At 48.5% G+C, this 18,794-nt stretch overlaps 1 protein-coding gene across 2 annotated transcripts in view; it reads right to left on the bottom strand.

The window, feature by feature from the left end:
* The window catches only part of HDGF (heparin binding growth factor), a 43,253-nt gene that overhangs the window by 14,224 nt on the left and 10,235 nt on the right, over positions 1 to 18,794 (bottom strand). Inside the window, exons 2-6 of one of the 2 annotated variants that reach the window (XM_063947130.1) lie at positions 8,281 to 8,357; positions 7,250 to 7,388; positions 6,991 to 7,056; positions 6,471 to 6,683; positions 5,795 to 5,991 (exon numbers count right to left, since the gene is read on the bottom strand). In XM_063947130.1, the coding sequence (XP_063803200.1) occupies positions 5,795 to 5,991; positions 6,471 to 6,683; positions 6,991 to 7,056; positions 7,250 to 7,388; positions 8,281 to 8,357 (692 nt within the window). Of the gene's footprint in view, positions 1 to 5,794; positions 5,992 to 6,470; positions 6,687 to 6,990; positions 7,057 to 7,249; positions 7,389 to 8,280; positions 8,358 to 18,794 lie in introns of both variants that reach the window. The other variant, XM_063947129.1, reaches the window with a different exon arrangement.

The following is an 18,794-nucleotide window of genomic DNA, read 5'->3' on the forward strand; positions in this document are numbered from 1 at the left end:
CTTGTGGAGTGGGCCTTTACAGATTTAGGCTGTGGCAGGCCTGCCACAGAATGTGCAAGTTGGATTGTGCTACAGATCCAACGAGCAATCGTCTGCTTAGACGCCGGAGCACCCATCTTGTTGGGTGCATACAATATAAACAACGAGTCAGATTTTCTGACTCCAGCTGTCCTTGCAATATATATTTTTAATGCTCTGACAACGTCCAGTAACTTGGAGTCCTCCAAGTCACTTGTAGCCGCAGGCACTACAATAGGCTGGTTCAGATGAAATGCTGACACCACCTTAGGGAGAAAATGCGGACGAGTCCGCAGTTCTGCCCTGTCCGAATGGAAAATCAGATATGGGCTTTTGTAAGATAAAGCTGCCAATTCTGACACTCTCCTGGCAGAAGCCAGGGCTAGAAGCATGGTCACTTTCCATGTGAGATATTTCAAATCCACCTTTTTTAGTGGTTCAAACCAATGAGATTTTAGGAAATCCAAAACCACATTGAGATCCCACGGTGCCACTGGAGGCACCACAGGAGGCTGTATATGCAGCACTCCCTTAACAAAGGTCTGGACTTCAGGGACTGAAGCCAATTCTTTTTGAAAGAAAATCGACAGGGCCGAAATTTGAACCTTAATAGATCCCAATTTGAGACCCATTGACAATCCTGATTGCAGGAAATGTAGGAATCGACCCAGTTGAAATTCCTCCGTCGGAGCACTCCGATCTTCGCACCACGCAACATATTTTCGCCAAATTCGGTGATAATGTTACACGGTTACTTCCTTCCTTGCTTTAATCAAAGTAGGAATGACTTCTTCCGGCATGCCTTTTTCCTTTAGGATCCGGCGTTCAACCGCCATGCCGTCAAACGCAGCCGCGGTAAGTCTTGAAACAGACAGGGACCCTGCTGAAGCAAGTCCCTCCTTAGAGGTAGAGGCCACGGATCTTCCGTGATCATCTCTTGAAGTTCCGGGTACCAAGTCCTTCTTGGCCAATCCGGAACCACTAGTATCGTTCTTACGCCTCTTTGCCGTATAATTCTCAATACTTTTGGTATGAGAGGCAGAGGAGGAAACACATACACCGACTGGTACACCCAAGGCGTTACCAGCGCGTCCACAGCTATTGCCTGCGGATCTCTTGACCTGGCGCAATACCTGTCCAGTTTTTTGTTGAGGCGAGACGCCATCATGTCCACCATTGGTCTTTCCCAACGGGTTACCAGCATGTGGAAGACTTCTGGATGAAGTCCCCACTCTCCCGGGTGAAGATCGTGTCTGCTGAGGAAGTCTGCTTCCCAGTTGTCCACTCCCGGGATGAACACTGCTGACAGTGCTATCACATGATTCTCTGCCCAGCGAAGAATCCTTGCAGCTTCTGCCATTGCACTCCTGCTTCTTGTGCCGCCCTGTCTGTTCACATGGGCGACTGCCGTGATGTTGTCCGACTGGATCAACACCGGTTTTCCCTGAAGCAGAGGTTCTGCCTGGCTTAGAGCATTGTATATTGCTCTTAGTTCCAGAATGTTTATGTGAAGAGACGTTTCCAGGCTCGTCCATACTCCCTGGAAGTTTCTTCCTTGTGTGACTGCTCCCCAGCCTCTCAGGCTGGCGTCCGTGGTCACCAGGATCCAATCCTGTATGCCGAATCTGCGGCCCTCCAATAGATGAGCACTCTGCAACCACCACAGAAGAGACACCCTTGTCCTTGGAGACAGGGTTATCCGCAGGTGCATCTGAAGATGCGACCCTGACCATTTGTTCAACAGATCCCTTTGGAAAATTCTTGCGTGGAATCTGCCGAATGGAATTGCTTCGTAAGAAGCCACCATTTTTCCCAGGACTCTTGTGCATTGATGTACAGACACCTTTCCTGGTTTTAGGAGGTTCCTGACAAGCTCGGATAACTCCTTGGCTTTTTCCTCCGGGAGAAAAACCTTTTTCTGAACCGTGTCCAGAATCATCCCTAGGAACAGCAGACGAGTTGTCGGCATTAACTGGGATTTTGGAATATTCAGAATCCACCCGTGCTGTTTTAGCACTTCTTGAGACAGTGCTAATCCCATCTCTAGCTGTTCTCTGGACCTCGCCCTTATTAGGAGATCGTCCAAGTATGGGATAATTAATACGCCTTTTCTTCGAAGAAGAATCATCATCTCGGCCATTACCTTTGTAAAGATCCGAGGTGCCGTGGACAATCCGAACGGCAGCGTCTGAAACTGATAGTGACAGTTTTGTACAACGAACCTGAGGTACCCCTGGTGTGAGGGGTAAATTGGAACGTGGAGATACGCATCCTTGATGTCCAAGGATACCATAAAGTCCCCCTCTTCCAGGTTCGCTATCACTGCTCTGAGTGACTCCATTTTGAACTTGAACTTCTTTATGTACAGGTTCGAGGACTTCAGATTTAGAATAGGCCTTACCGAGCCATCCGGCTTCGGTACCACAAAAAGAGTGGAATAATACCCCTTCCCTTGTTGCAGAAGAGGTACCTTGACTATCACCTGCTGAGAGTACAGCTTGTGAATGGCTTCCAAAACCGTCTCCCTTTCGGAGGGGGACGTTGGTAAAGCAGACTTCAGGAAACGGCGAGGTGGATCGGTCTCTAATTCCAACCTGTATCCCTGAGATATTATCTGCAGGATCCAGGGATCTACTTGCGAGTGAGCCCACTGCGCGCTGTAATTTTTGAGACGACCCCCCACCGTCCCCGAGTCCGCTTGAGAAGCCCCAGCGTCATGCTGAGGCTTTTGTAGAAGCCGGGGAGGGCTTCTGATCCTGGGAAGGAGCTGCGTGTTGCTGTCTCTTCCCTCGACCTTTGCCTCGTGGCAGATATGAATAGCCCTTTGCTCTCTTATTTTTAAAGGAACGAAAGGGCTGCGGTTGAAAAGTCGGTGCCTTTTTCTGTTGGGGAGTGACTTGAGGTAGAAAGGTGGATTTCCCGGCTGTAGCCGTGGCCACCAAATCTGATAGACCGACTCCAAATAACTCCTCCCCTTTATACGGCAAAACTTCCATATGCCGTTTTGAATCCGCATCGCCTGTCCACTGTCGCGTCCATAAAGCTCTTCTGGCCGAAATGGACATAGCACTTACCCGTGATGCCAGTGTGCATATATCCCTCTGTGCATCACGCATATAAAGAAATGCATCCTTTATTTGTTCTAACGACAGTAAAATATTGTCCCTGTCCAGGGTATCAATATTTTCAATCAGGGATTCTGACCAAACTACCCCCGCACTGCCCATCCAGGCAGTCGCTACAGCTGGTCGTAGTATAACACCTGCATGAGTGTATATACTTTTTTGGATATTTTCCATCCTCCTATTTGATGGATCTTTAAGTGCGGCCGTCTCAGGAGAGGGTAACGCCACTTGTTTAGATAAGCGTGTTAGCGCCTTGTCCACCCTAGGAGGTGTTTCCCAGCGCTCCCTAACCTCTGGCGGGAAAGGGTATAATGCCAATAATTTCTTTGAAATTATCAGCTTTTTATCAGGGGCAACCCACGCTTCATTACACACGTCATTTAGTTCTTCTGATTCAGGAAAAACTATAGGTAGTTTTTTCATACCCCACATAATACCCTGTTTAGTGGTACCTGTAGTATCAGCTAAATGTAACGCCTCCTTCATTGCCAAAATCATATAACGTGTGGCCCTACTGGAAAATACGGTTGATTCGTCACCGTCACCACTGGAGTCATCGCCTGTGTCTGGGTCTGTGTCGACCGACTGAGGCAAAGGGCGTTTCACAGCCCCTGACGGTGTTTGAGTCGCCTGGACAGGCACTAATTGATTGTCCGGCCGTCTCATGTCGTCAAACGACTGCTTTAGCGTGTTGACACTATCCCGTAGTTCCATGAATAAAGGCATCCATTCTGGTGTCGACTCCCTAGGGGGTGACATCCTCATATTTGGCAATTGCTCCGCCTCCACACCAATATCGTCCTCATACATGTCGACACACACGTACCGACACACAGCAGACACACAGGGAATGCTCCTAACGAAGACAGGACCCACTAGCCCTTTGGGGAGACAGAGGGAGAGTTTGCCAGCACACACCAAAAGCGCTATATATATATCAGGGATAGCCTTATAATAAGTGCTCCCTTATAGCTGCTTTGTTATATCAAAATATCGCCATAAATGTGCCCCCCCCTCTCTGTTTTACCCTGTTTCTGTAGTGCAGTGCAGGGGAGAGACTTGGGAGCCGTCCTGACCAGCGGAGCTGTGAGAGGAAATGGCGCCGTGTGCTGAGGAGATAGGCCCCGCCCCTTTTCCGGCGGGCTCGTCTCCCGCTATTTAGAAAAATTAGGCAGGGGTTAAATATCTCCATATAGCCTCTAGGGCTATATGTGAGGTATTTTTAGCCTTTATAGGTACTCATTTGCCTCCCAGGGCGCCCCCCTCCCAGCGCCCTGCACCCTCAGTGACTGCCGTGTGAAGTGTGCTGAGAGGAAAATGGCGCACAGCTGCAGTGCTGTGCGCTACCTTTAGAAGACTGCAGGAGTCTTCAGCCGCCGATTCTGGACCTCTTCTGATTTCAGCATCTGCAAGGGGGCCGGCGGCGTGGCTCCGGTGACCATCCAGGCTGTACCTGTGATCGTCCCTCTGGAGCTTGATGTCCAGTAGCCAAGAAACCAATCCATCCTGCACGCAGGTGAGTTGACTCCTTCTCCCCTCAGTCCCTCGCTGCAGTGATCCTGTTGCCAGCAGGAATCACTGTAAAATAAAAAACCTAGCTAAACTTTCTCTAAGCAGCTCTTTAGGAGAGCCACCTAGATTGCACCCTTCTCGGCCGGGCACAAAAATCTAACTGGAGTCTGGAGGAGGGTCATAGGGGGAGGAGCCAGTGCACACCACCTGATCGGAAAAAGCTTTACTTTTTGTGCCCTGTCTCCTGCGGAGCCGCTATTCCCCATGGTCCTTTCAGGAACCCCAGCATCCACTAGGACGATAGAGAAAAGGTATAATACATTGCTGCCCAGGGCGCCCCCCCCAGCGCCCTGCACCCTCAGTGACCGCTGGTATGAAGTGTGCTGACAACAATGGCGCACAGCTGCAGTGCTGTGCGCTACCTTATGAAGACTGAAAGTCTTCTGCCGCCTGTTTCTGGACCTCTGGACCTCTTCAACTTCGGCATCTGCAAGGGGGGTCGGCGGCACGGCTCCGGGACGAACCCCAGGGTGAGACCTGTGTTCCGACTCCCTCTGGAGCTAATGGTGTCCAGTAGCCTAAGAAGCAAATCCATCCTGCACGCAGGTGAGTTTACTTCTCTCCCCTAAGTCCCTCGTAGCAGTGAGCCTGTTGCCAGCAGGACTCACTGAAAATAAAAAACCTAACTTAAACTTTTATTCTAAGCAGCTCAGGAGAGCCACCTAGATTGCACCCTTCTCGGCCGGGCACAAGAATCTAACTGGGGCTTGGAGGAGGGTCATAGGGGGAGGAGCCAGTGCACACCACCTGATCCTAAAGCTTTTATTATTGTGCCCTGTCTCCTGCGGAGCCGCTAAACCCCATGGTCCTGACGGAGTCCCCAGCATCCACTTAGGACGTTAGAGAAAATGGCAATACTATAAAAGGGAAAAAGCAGATTTGTGGCATACTCGATAGCATCGAGGTTTTAATTTCTGCAAACACGCTGATAGCTGGCGGCTTTTGAAATAGCTGCTGTTTAGTAAATCAACCCCTAGGAGTCTTCATCCTCTGTCTAAACCCACAGTCGGCAGTGTCCCCCAGATGACACAAGAGAGAAACGGGTATATAGGAACACATCTGTGATGAGGCTTCCCTACCTCTCCTCCTTATCACTGCTTTCTTCTAGCACCGTTTTCTCCTCTGCCTTTTCCTCCCCTGTTCGCTCTTTTGTCTCGGCGGGCTTGTCATCTTTCTTTGCCTCAGCTTTCTGCTCGGCGGCTTCTATTGCAGATTCCTTATTTTCAATTTTTTCGGTTTCCTTATCGCCTTCTCCCTTAGCTCTCTTGGGGGAACTCTGCAGAGAAAAGAAATACCTGTAACATGACTGCTCCAATGCTTTCAAGTGTCTAGTTCCTAACTTATTTCTCCCCTTAACACACACACACTAGGATGACATTAAGGGTGACTCCCAGATTGAGCAAATTGTTTAATGCATAAGGACAACAAGGGTGCACTGTGCTACTGTACCGAAGGCGGTTTCTCATCAAGAACTTTACTCTTCTACATCACACAAACATGTGCACTGCAGTACACATCACAGGGCCAAGAACCGAACCAAACTGTTCCCCGTACCCAGGGACACGAACACAGACCCACCCCCACCTTTACACCATTTTTATGATCATATTTCACTGGGTAAATAAGGTCATTTTCAAAGCACTATTACCAAACTAAATAGGATACCCAAATAACAGATTATACTTTGCTATAAAGGTTGCAAGGCTGAAACGGTACAGCTGTAACAGCCCGATAAGAACCGCCCCGTAGATTTACCTCCGGAGCATCCTCTGCTTTCCGCTTGGCAGACGCCTTTTCACCTTTCTCCTTCGATTGCTCATCAATCACTAATTTCCCCTCTTCATCACTGCTGCCGTCGGCTGTCCCCTTCTTCTCACCGTCAGCCTCAGACTTCACATCATCATCGTCATCGTCTTCCTCCTCCTCCTCATCTGCGTTTTCATCTGCTTCTGAGCTTTTCTTGGGCTTCTGCTTCATAAAGAATAAGGGAATGTTACTCCTGCCATTTGGGTGTGTTACATAGCTTTCACGTCTAAGCCGCCTGGTTCAGGGACGTTTCTTATGCCTCAGTATTATACCAAGGAGACTACTCACACAACAACAACGTTTGTGTGTCAAATTAAGAACATTACTTCGTACACAAAGTAAAGGCAGTTAATTTTATTTTGGTGGGGGCATTTTTCTTAAACTGGTCATTTGGTACGGGGGTGATTAAGAAACTGCAGTTACCCATGAGTTCATTTTACCGACACAAATAATCGCAGTCTGTACCTACCTTTTTCCCATCTTTAGTTCCAGCACGGCCTGCAGCTTTGGGGGTAGCACTCTTCTTCCCTGAAGGCTGAGAAAGCAAAACGTATGACAGTTATGGTAACCTCTCCAGACACAAGAGCAGTAAGCTGCACTAGGAACACAGTCAACTGGTCGGTGCCATTACAAACCAAAACCTGTATGCGCCCATTACAAAGGACTAGGCAAATAGTCATAATGACGAAATCTAAAAGTGAAAATAAAGCGGAAATCATACGGTGTACCTGGTATCCAGACGCTTTCACCTGTGGGTTGTTCTCAATCTCCCAGAGTCCCTCGCTGAACCCTTTCCTCTTGTTTGCTTTTCCAAACTTCTCCTTCGTCTCTTCGTATGGAAAGATGTCTTTGGGACCGAGGTATGCTCTAAATACAAAGCGTTCTTGTGAGATCACTGCTTACAAGGGACTGGTAATAAACACCTCAGATATCAGCAGATACGTGGGGCTCTATTCAGTATAGCGGCGTTCAGGACCCCGGCAGTCGAAAATACCAACGTTGGCATCCTGACATTGATCGAAAATACTGGCGCTGGGATCCCATCGTATCTTTCAAAAGTCCGCAGTAGTCAGCCACAAGGGGGCGTGGGTGGGTTCAGGCACCCCCGGGCAGGGTTAGGCTGCTTGGGGGGTGGACAGGGATTGTGTTATGGTTAAGCTGCTGAGAGGCATGGTTAGGGTTAGGCACAAAGCGGGGTGGCTTAGAATAAGGCTGCGGGAGGGGGGTAAATATACTTACCCAACCTCTTGTCCGGATTCTCTGCATTGGGATGCTGGTGTCAGTCATATGACCGTATGTATTCCGATATATAATAACCTGAAGCTGCTTATGTGGAGTCATATTCCGGGCTCTGGCATCATACCATTACACAGCCTCAGAATAGTCTGGTAGATCCACCGCTGAGCTGCCCGACGGCCAGATAAGTTTCTTCACACTCCTCCCTCCCTCCCCCCCCCCCCCCCCATCACCATAGCAGTGCGGGCAAATATGGACAAGATCGTCCATATTGGCCTGCATGCACAAGCGACGGGGCACCAGCGATGAACGAGCGCGGGGCCGCACATCATTCATCGCTGGTGCCTCCACACTGAAAGATATGAAGGGTATCTCGTTCATTAATGAATGAGATCGTTTATATCTTTCAGTATTATCGCCCAGTGTGTAGGGCCCATAAGCCGCTATTACAGCATTGCAATTAAAAGTTTTACTCTCAGTATTTATATTGAAGCGCACACTATAGCCTCTTCTTTATACTTACGTTTCATGGGTCCCAAAGAAGAACACTTGATACTTATTGGGAGAGGACTTTGCGGCTGTTTCCGGGACTTCATCAATCTGAAGAAAAAGGACAAGGGAGTTAAACCCAGAAGCTATACAGTGAGTAGGGGAAAACATCCCATGCTTCACCAGATTACAACAGCAGCCGGTGAGGCAGAAAAGACACAATGGCACTCCAATCCTTACTTCCGCTCCACTATATACACTTCTTTACAGCCTTTTAAAAAGCTTATTAAGTTAACAAGCATGTATACCAACTTATCCCATACAAACAGGTGGACAATCCTACCCTACTAGCAGCGTACAGTAGGATGTACTCTGGAGTGTTAGAACCCCACAGTGAGCCGCAGAGCAGCTACATGTAGTGACTAAAGACCGATCACTCTGGCAAACACAGAGCTATAGTACAGAATGCAGCAACAGCCAATGACTTATTCCTGTCACACGTTTGTGTCATATATATATATATATATATATATATATATATATATATATATATATATATATATATATATATATATATATATATATATATATATATATATATATATAGTGTTCACTCTAGAAACTGGGCAGGGCGACAGACCTAAAGGGGCAAAAGTGGGTGTGCGCGCGAAGGGGGTGTGGCCACGCAAAATAGGGGGCGGTTCAGCCCAAAGACATAAAAAAGGAGGCGTGCCCAGCACCTGCTTCCCCCAAGCTCTCTCTCAGCGTGAATGGATGCCGCGTGCATGCGCACGGCATCTTTACACACTGGGAGGGCAGGAAGCGGGCGGCTATTTTAGCAGGGCGCCGCAGAAAGAGCAGGATGGGTTTTGCCCATAAAAAAATAATAAAAAAAAAATCTGGCACGGCGCCCTGCTAAAACGGCCTAGCGTGAACACTACATACATACATACACACACACACACGCATATATATATCTATACACATATACATACATACATACATACAACAAATATATACATTCCCCCCCCCCACCGTCAACTGGGTCCAAAGCAATGTGGAATGCAGTAGAGAAGTTAAGGAGCTAGGGAAGACCCTACGCGAACCCTACTATCTCAGTGAAAGAGACTCCCAGAAGTGAGGTAACAGAAGGCGTCAAGCAGCAATGGCTACCTGGCTCCTGGGACTTGTCCATGCTTGTACTAAGACAGGGAGCATAATTACACCAGAGCAACAGGAGGAGGGGTTAAACCTGTCATTCTGGGTGTCTATATGCTGCAGTACTACAAGTCACCTGTAGGTGGCTGTGCAGGGATCTGGCCAGGTAAAGACCTTTTGCATAATCTCCATATCTGCAAACCTCACACTACACACTTTACAATGAATCTGTGCTTTTACCAGCACCTTTCTTCCTTGCTACATACGTTTCCCCCAATACCATCACACAGGCAGTGATGACAAAGAAGTCATGCTGCCCGCTCTAATATTAGCAAGTTCAAGTTTTAATACGTAACTGTGGGAAATAATTTAAAACAAAGCCATACATCCTATGCTTAGTACAGTTCTCCAGCATCTGTATTTGAAAACTGTTTCTTGGCCGCCTGACGGGGCTATTAAACCGATGTGACGACTGTGTTCCCATTATTTCTGCTTGCACCCCCCTCCTGAGGTGGCTAGCAGAAATGTGCAAGAAAGCTTGTGCGGACCCAACCTGTACTTTGGTTAGGGCGCTTTAAGCATCTAAACCCGCTGTGCGACATGCACAAAAAGTGATGGATTTACCATCAGAAAAACCAGTGAATATTGACCAGTCACTTTAAACGAGATTGTGCGTGCAAAAATAATCACCCATAGATGTGAACGAGCCCTTAAAACCAACACATTTACACCCAGTATACTGCATTACGGTTTCCTGCAACATATAAATATCTATTTCATCAATAATAATGTGTGTAAAACAAAGCTACAGTACATGCTGCAAAGGGGCTTAAAGCAGGCATACCACAGGACACAGCCTGTTCTGCTTATTACAGCTGCAAGGACCGAGGACACACATCTCCCTATGAAGAACAAAACACAAAGCTCCTTTTTTTTCAGACTTGAACACGGCACGTGGGCGCATGTCATTTAGGGCTCGTGTGTCATTCCCCACCCACAGGGCTAAATATTAATAGGCCAGGGAACCACTTGCTGGCATTCCGCCAAAGCACATGCAAGATAAGGTCTGGCAGGGCCTGCTACTTCTGTGGTCGGGAAAGGCAGATCTGTAGTAACAGACACACGCAGTTAGAGGATTCGTTTTACAGAACGTGCAGGCAGTCCATGAGCAAAGAAACTATTCTGCTGGATCTAGCATGCCATCAAGATCAGTGTACTACACACTGCCGTGTGCTGCCTTAGATCACAGGAATCCCCGTGAGCGTACAGGTGTGACTGCAGAGTGAGGAGCGCGGGGCCTGATCAGCAACTTCCTGACACAGGCTGCTGCAGGTCTTACTATGCCTCTAAGGAGACGCTGTAGCTGCTTAAGAATATATTCTATTGAGATATTAGGAATGACTGAACAGAAGCACTGTACACATGCTGAGCCGTTACCATGAAGCCTACAGATATTCCGTCGCAGCGATGTATTACCCTTTTGTGGGCTGAACCCAGATCCATGTGGGAGAGGGGGGGATGGGAGGGGTGACCTGTTTAATCTATTAAACCCAAAACACAATCTGACCTATCAGAAAAACATATATAGTGAGCATAGGGGGTGGGGAGGAAACCCAAACTTCCCCTAAACCCATCTCCTCATATATAGTCCAGTGCCACTGACAAATGTTTTAGGTGAAGTGTTCAGGTTGTCCATAGTTGCCAACTAGATAGAATTGCAAATGAACTACATATAATTAATTTACTATGCAGGTTTTAGATAAATTCGAATGACTGTCACCTTTTCAGCACTTTGCATGCAGGATTCACAGTAAAGAATACATGCAAAAAAAAAAAAAAAAAAAAACACAATGTACAGTTCTGGCAAGGTCATAGGTGTATCCCTGGCAGATATATGGCAAGCATATGACGCAGCCTGGAAAGTAATGCACCCCTTCACCTCCCCCCCTCTGTGTTGTCCTATGATGCAGCTTGGGGAGGATCCTGGCTGTAGTCACGCTGCCTCCTGTGCACAGCCCTGTGTCACAGCTCGTGTCCATTTTCCAGCGTTGACATGTTAAATGGTGTTAACCTCTTAAGCTGCTTGCTGCCGGGCTGGCAGTAATCTTGTAGTACTAGCAGTGCAAGTCTCTGGTGTGCAGATGGGCGGGCGTGTGTGCTTTTATAGATCTGCCTTTGATATAAATACCAGGCTTTGGCTGCTGCAAGAAGCAAGGCCCAACGTCACTCCTGTACAGTACATCTTATGCAATGAATGCCGTGGCCACCACGGTGCAGGCAGCAGTGAGGAGGGCAGAGTCAGCAGACTCAGCTCCATAAACAGCCAACGGCAATTCAGGTCTTTCCACACAGTAAATTATATGCATCTGTCATTTGAATCCAATATAAAGACACAGTTCTGCATAGTTTTGTATGTGAAGCTACTCCATGTCTCAGAAACATTCCCAGGATTCCCTGCACGTGAATTACATTACCATTATTTACTTTAAAAAAAATCGGAGTGGCTCTATGAAGACATGGAAAAAGACACACACACCCACACCGAAAAAGGCCGACACACACCCACACCGAAAAAGGCCGACACACACCCACACAATAAGGCCGACACACAATAAGGCCGACACACAATAAGGCCGACACACAATAAGGCCGACACACAATAAGGCCGACACACAATAAGGCCGACACACAATAAGGCCGACACACAATAAGGCCGACACACAATAAGGCCGACACACAATAAGGCCGACACACAATAAGGCCGACACACAATAAGGCCGACACACAATAAGGCCGACACACAATAAGGCCGACACACAATAAGGCCGACACACAATAAGGCCGACACACAATAAGGCCGACACACAATAAGGCCGACACACAATAAGGCCGACACACAATAAGGCCGACACACAATAAGGCCGACACACAATAAGGCCGACACACAATAAGGCCGACACACAATAAGGCCGACACACAATAAGGCCGACACACAATAAGGCCGACACCCAATAAGGCCGACACCCAATAAGGCCGACACCCAATAAGGCCGACACCCAATAAGGCCGACACCCAATAAGGCCGACACACACCCAATAAGGCCGACACACACCGAAAAAGGCCGACACACACCGAAAAAGGCCGACACACACCGAAAAAGGCCGACACACACCGAAAAAGGCCGACACACACCGAAAAAGGCCGACACACACCGAAAAAGGCCGACACACACCGAAAAAGGCCGACACACACACACACACACCGAAAAAGGCAGACACACACCGAAAAAGGCAGACACACACACACACCGAAAAAGGCCGACACACACACACCGAAAAAGGCAGACACACACACACACCGAAAAAGGCAGACACACACACACCGAAAAAGGCAGACACACACACACCGAAAAAGGCAGACACACACACACCAAAAAAGGCAGACACACACACACACACACACCAAAAAAGGCAGACACACACACACACCAAAAAAGGCAGACACACACCAAAAAAGGCAGACACACACACACACACCAAAAAAGGCAGACACACACACACACACCAAAAAAGGCAGACACACACACACACCAAAAAAGGCAGACACACACACACACCAAAAAAGGCAGACACACACACACACCAAAAAAGGCAGACACACACACACACACCAAAAAAGGCAGACACACACACACCAAAAAAGGCAGACACACACACACACACCAAAAAAGGCAGACACACACACACACACCAAAAAAGGCAGACACACACACACACACCAAAAAAGGCAGACACACACCAAAAAAGGCAGACACACACACACCAAAAAAGGCAGACACACACACACCAAAAAAGGCAGACACACACCAAAAAAGGCAGACACACACACACACACACCAAAAAAGGCAGACACACACACACACACCAAAAAAGGCAGACACACACACACCGAAAAAGGCAGACACACCGAAAAAGGCCGACACACCGAAAAAGGCCGACACACCGAAAAAGGCCGACACCCCCCCCCCCCCCCGAAAAAGGCAGACACACCCCGAAAAAGGCAGACACACACACACCGAAAAAGGCAGACACACACACACACCGAAAAAGGCACACACACACACCGAAAAAGGCAGACACACACACCGAAAAAGGCAGACACACACACCGAAAAAGGCAGACACACACCGAAAAAGGCAGACACACCGAAAAAGGCAGACACACACACACACCGAAAAAGGCAGACACACACACACCGAAAAAGACACACACACACCGAAAAAGACACACACACACACACACACACACACCGAAAAAGGCAGACACTTGTTTTTTCATGTTTTTGTACTTTTTCCATCCTTGACTATCCATGTCACAAATCGTAACCATTAGCAACCTTGTGGTGAGCGAAGCTAGCTGCGTGGGGACGCGTTTCTACAAACTGCAGTCCCAGATATATATCCGTAGAGGATGCTGGGGTCCATTTAGTCGCCGGGTTACGTTGTGACCTACGAAGGAAGCGGTCGCAGAGCCGACCGCATAGGAGTGACAGAAAGAAGGCGGACCCAGACCGTTGGCGGACGTTTTCGGGGTGTGGAGCAGAAAACGCAGGCGTGTCCAGCAGAACGGAGGGCGGATGTCCGACGTCAAAGCCGGCTCCAGCATCGCACTGATCACTGCACAGGGTAAGTATGTCCAGGGCTAGTCTACATTTGCTTGAATTTTTTTTAGCTTAGCAGGGCTGCACAAACAATCGCAGCCATGCTAAGCTAAAATACACTCCCCCATAGGCATGGACTAGTTGATCGCAGCAGCAAAAAGTTGCTGGCTGCAATCAACTCGGAATGACCACCTATGCCCGAGGAGACGGACATACTTCAAGAGAAGGAAATACACAGATAGTGGTGAAATTCACACCAGCTCACACATAACAAAAGGAAAACTCCAAGCTAACCAACGTGAAACAATTCAGCAACGGCTGAACCAACAATACTTAACCAAGTAACTGTGCAGGAAACACGAAGCACTGGGCGGGCGCCCAGCATCCTCTACGGACTACGAGAAAAGGATTTACTGGTAGGTATATAAAATCCTGTTTTCTCTTACGTCCTAGAGGATGCTGGCGTCCATTTAGTACCATGGGGATGTACCAAAGCTGCCAGTACGGGCTGGACAGTGCTGAGGTTCCTGCAGAACAGATGGACCAAATTTTAGGTCCTCAGAAGCCAAAATACCAAACTTGTAGAACTTAGCAAACGTGTTCGACCCTGACCAAGTAGCTGATCGGCAAAGCTGAAGAGCCAAGACACCCCGGGCAGCCGCCCAGGAAGAACCCACTTTACGGGTAGAGTGGGCCTGAACAGATTTTGGAATCGGTAATCCTGCTGTAGAATAAGCATGCTGGATAGTAAGTCTGATCCAGCGAGAAATTGTCTGCCTAGAAGCAGGACACAATCTTGTTGGGATCATAGAGGACGAACAGTGCGTCCGACTTCCTGTGACGAGTAGTTCTCTTCACATATTTTCAAATCCCGCACAACATCCAAGGACTTTGAGGTAATCGAGGTGTCAGTAGCCACTGGCACCACAATAGGTTGGTTAATATGAAAAGCCGATACAACTTTTGGAATAAAGTGTTGACGCGTTCTGAGCTCAGTTCTATCCTCATGGAAAATCAAGTAGGGGCTCTTGTGCAACAATGCCCCCAATTCTGACACGTCTTGCAGATGCTAATGCCAACAGTGTGACCGCCTTGCAAGTAAGAAACTTTACGTCCACCTCCTGTAAAGGTTCGAACCAATTGACTGCAGGAACCGCAGCACCACATTGAGATCCCAAGGTGGCGTAGGAGGCACAAAGGGTGGCTGGATGTGCAGAACTCCTTTCAAGAATGTCTGAACCTCAGGGAGAGCAGCCAATTGTTTCTGGAAGAAAATGGACAAGGCAGAAATCTGTACCTTTATGGAACCCAAACGTAGGCCCACATCCAAGCCTGCTTGTAGAAAGAGGAGAAAACGTCCTAGTTGAAACTCCACCGTTGGAAACCTCCTGGATTCACACCAAGACACATACTTTTTACCAAATCCGATGGTAACGTTTAGATGTTACTCCCTTTCTAGCTTGGATCAGAGTAGGAATGACCTTGTTCGGAATGCCCTACCGAGCTAAGTTCTGGCGTTCAACCTCCATGCCGTCAAACGTAGCCGTGGTAAGTCTTGATAGGCGAACGGCCCCTGTTGAAGAAGGTCCTTGCGAAGAGGAAGAGGCCTCGGACCCTCCAGCAGTAATTCCAGAAGATCCGCGTACCAAGCTCGCCGGGTCCAGTCCGGAGCAATGAGGATCGCCTGAACTTTTTATTAGTTTGAGAATCCTTGGGATGAGTGGAAGTGGAGGGAACACATACACTGACCGGAACACCAACGGAGTTACCACGGTGTCCATCGCCACTGCTTGTGGGTCTCTTGAACCGTGCATGGAATCTTCCATACTGTAGAGCCTGGTAGGAGGCTACCATCTTCCCTAGAAGGCGAATGCACTGATAAACCGACACCCAGGCCGGCTTCAAGACATCCCGGACCATTGCTTGGATCACCAACGCTTTCTCCATTGGTAGAAACACCCTCTGCAGTTCCGTGTCGAGCATCATACCCAGGAAGGTCAGTCTTCTTGTCGGTTCCAAATGCGACTTTGTAAGGTTCAGGATCCACCCATGATCCTGGAGTAGTTGAACCGAGAGAGCAATACTCTGCAACAGCCTCTCTCTGGAAGATGCCTTTATCAGCAGATTGCCCAGATATGGAATTATGTTCACTCCCTGCTTGCTGCGGAGGATTATCATTTCTGCCATGACCTTGGTAAAGACCCTCTGTGCAGTGGAGGGGCCAAATGGCAATGTCTGGAACCGATAGTGACAGTCCTGTAGTGCAAACCTTAGATAGGCCTGGTGAGGCGGCCGGATAAGAATGTGAAGGTACGCATCCTTGATGTCCAGGGATACCAGGAATTCCCCCTCCTCCAGACCTGAAACCACCGCTCTCAGAGACTCATCTCGAACTTGAATACTTGTAAGTATAGGTTCAAAGACTTTAGGTTCAATATTGGCCTCACCGAACAGTCTGGTTTTGGTACCACAAACAGGTTTGAGTAATAACCAGTTTCTTAGATGAGGTGGAACTGGAGCAATGACACTTGTTTGTACTAAGTTTTGAATGGCTTCCTGCAGGATTGTACTTTCTGTCAGCAAAGCTGGTAAGCCTGATTCTAAGAATCTGTGAGGTGGGAGTACTTGAAATTCCAGTCTGTACACCTGGGTAACAATATCTTTTACCCTGGGGTCTAGGCACGATGCCCCCCAGACATGACTGAAATCTTAGTCTCGCTCCCACCTGCCCGATTCCCAGGCTGGGAGGTCCACCGTCATGTTGAAGACTTGGAGGAAGCAGAACCTGGTTTCTGTTCCTGGGAACCTGTTGGTGCAGGTTTTCTGGACTTTCCCCGACCTCCTCTAAAGAAGGTGGGGGGCCCCTTGGATTTTTTTACATTTTGCGGTCTGAAAGGACTGTAGCATAGGATAAGATTTCAGAGCCGGTGCAGCTGCGGAGGGAAGAAAGGTCGACTTACTCGCAGTTGCCATTGATATCCACGCATCCAGTGCTTCCCCAAACAGGGCCTGACATGTGAAGGGTAGATTCTCCATGCTCTTCTTGGATTCTGCATCCGCAGTCCATTGGCGTAGCCAGAGTCCGCTGCGTGCCGAGACTGCCAAGTAAGTAGTCCATGCATTAAGCAGGCCGATGTCCTTCATGGCTTCCACCATGAAACCTGCCGAATCCTGTATGTGACATAAAAACAAACTAATGTCACTCCTATCCATAGTATCTAATTCCTCTAGTAATGTGCCTGACCACTTTACTATGGCTTTAGAAATCCACGCACAAGCAATAGTGGGCCTTAAGGCCACGCCTGTAGCAGTGCATAGTGACTTGAGCATAGTCTCAATCTTGCAGTCAGCCGGCTCCTTTAAGGCGGTTGAACTGGGGACAGGAAAATACACCTTTTTTGACAATCTAGATACAGAAGCGTCTACTATAGGTGGGTTTTCCCACTTTTTCCTGTACTCTTCAGGGAAAGGAAAAGCAATGAGAGTTCTTTTAGGGATTTGGAATTTTTTCTCTTGGTTTTCCCAGGATTTTTCCTTAGAAGCAGGGAAGGTAAGCAAGGATTTCTTATTTACAGTAAAGTAAGTCTCCTCTTCCTGCTCAGGTATCTTCTCAGTAATGTGCAAAACATCCCTAATGGCTTCGATCATTAGTTGTACTACTTTAGCAAGGGATGCATCCCCCCATCCTCTGCATATTCCCATCACCGTCCCCTGTATCAGAGTCAGTATCAGCTTGCATTATCTGGGCAAGCATACATTTTTGCGGGCATGTAGTGGGGGCCGAGTACTGCAAAGCCTCCAGTCTTCCTCAAAAACTGCGTCTCTTTCTCAGTATGTGACATCCTAGTTGAAATCTGGGAAATCATGCCCCTTAAAGAATCCACCCATGCGGGTTCGGAAGGCTGAGAAAGCATATTGCAGTCCTGAGTACATGGAATAGACTCCTCTGGAGAAGATAAAACACTCTGCAGTGCAGGACACAGAGTCCTTAGACATGGTAATGTGGGATATACACACAGGAATGTCAGATACAGTTTCCCCCAGAGTACCTTCAGAGAAGCACAGAGTTTAAGGAGCCAGCCACACAGCACCCCTGTAGGCAATTATGATAAAAGCCTGGCGCTTACAAACTACCCTTAATAGGGTAGTTAGTACTGTTATAACACTCCCCCCCTGTCTATAACACCCTGGTACCGTGAGGTATTGTTGGAGTTATGAGGAGGGCAGCGCTCCCTGTCAGCATCCCGACTATAATCTGCAGGGAGAAAATGGCGCTGGTGAGTGCTGGATCCGCCCTGAGAGGAAGCCCCGCCCCCTGTAATGGTGCGTGGCTTCCCGCACTTCATATTTAAACTGGCCTGAGGATTTTTGTGTTAACACCGGGATTAGCCCCCGTTAGCTGTATGACCAGTGTAGGGTTAATCCGTTGACTCAGGACACCCCTCCAGCGTCTACATGCTGCGATGTTGCTGAGCCTTCCCGTAGCTCAGCCCCGCAGAGCTGCGCTCCAACCCTTGAGCCGCCATACCCGCCGGCGACCCGCTGACCAGGACGCCGGCGCTGTACTCACCAGTCTTCTCTCTTCTGGCTCTGTTAGGGGGTGGCAGCCGTGCTGCGGGAAAACTCTTAAGAGCTCCCCTAGCTGTGACCGGCTCCTTCGGGCACATGTCCTAAACGGAGTCTGGTAGGAGGGGCATAGAGGGAGGGGCCAGCCCACACTATTAAACTCTT

This window comes from Pseudophryne corroboree, chromosome 12 (assembly GCF_028390025.1).
Source record: "Pseudophryne corroboree isolate aPseCor3 chromosome 12, aPseCor3.hap2, whole genome shotgun sequence".
Lineage (NCBI taxonomy): Eukaryota > Metazoa > Chordata > Amphibia > Anura > Myobatrachidae > Pseudophryne > Pseudophryne corroboree.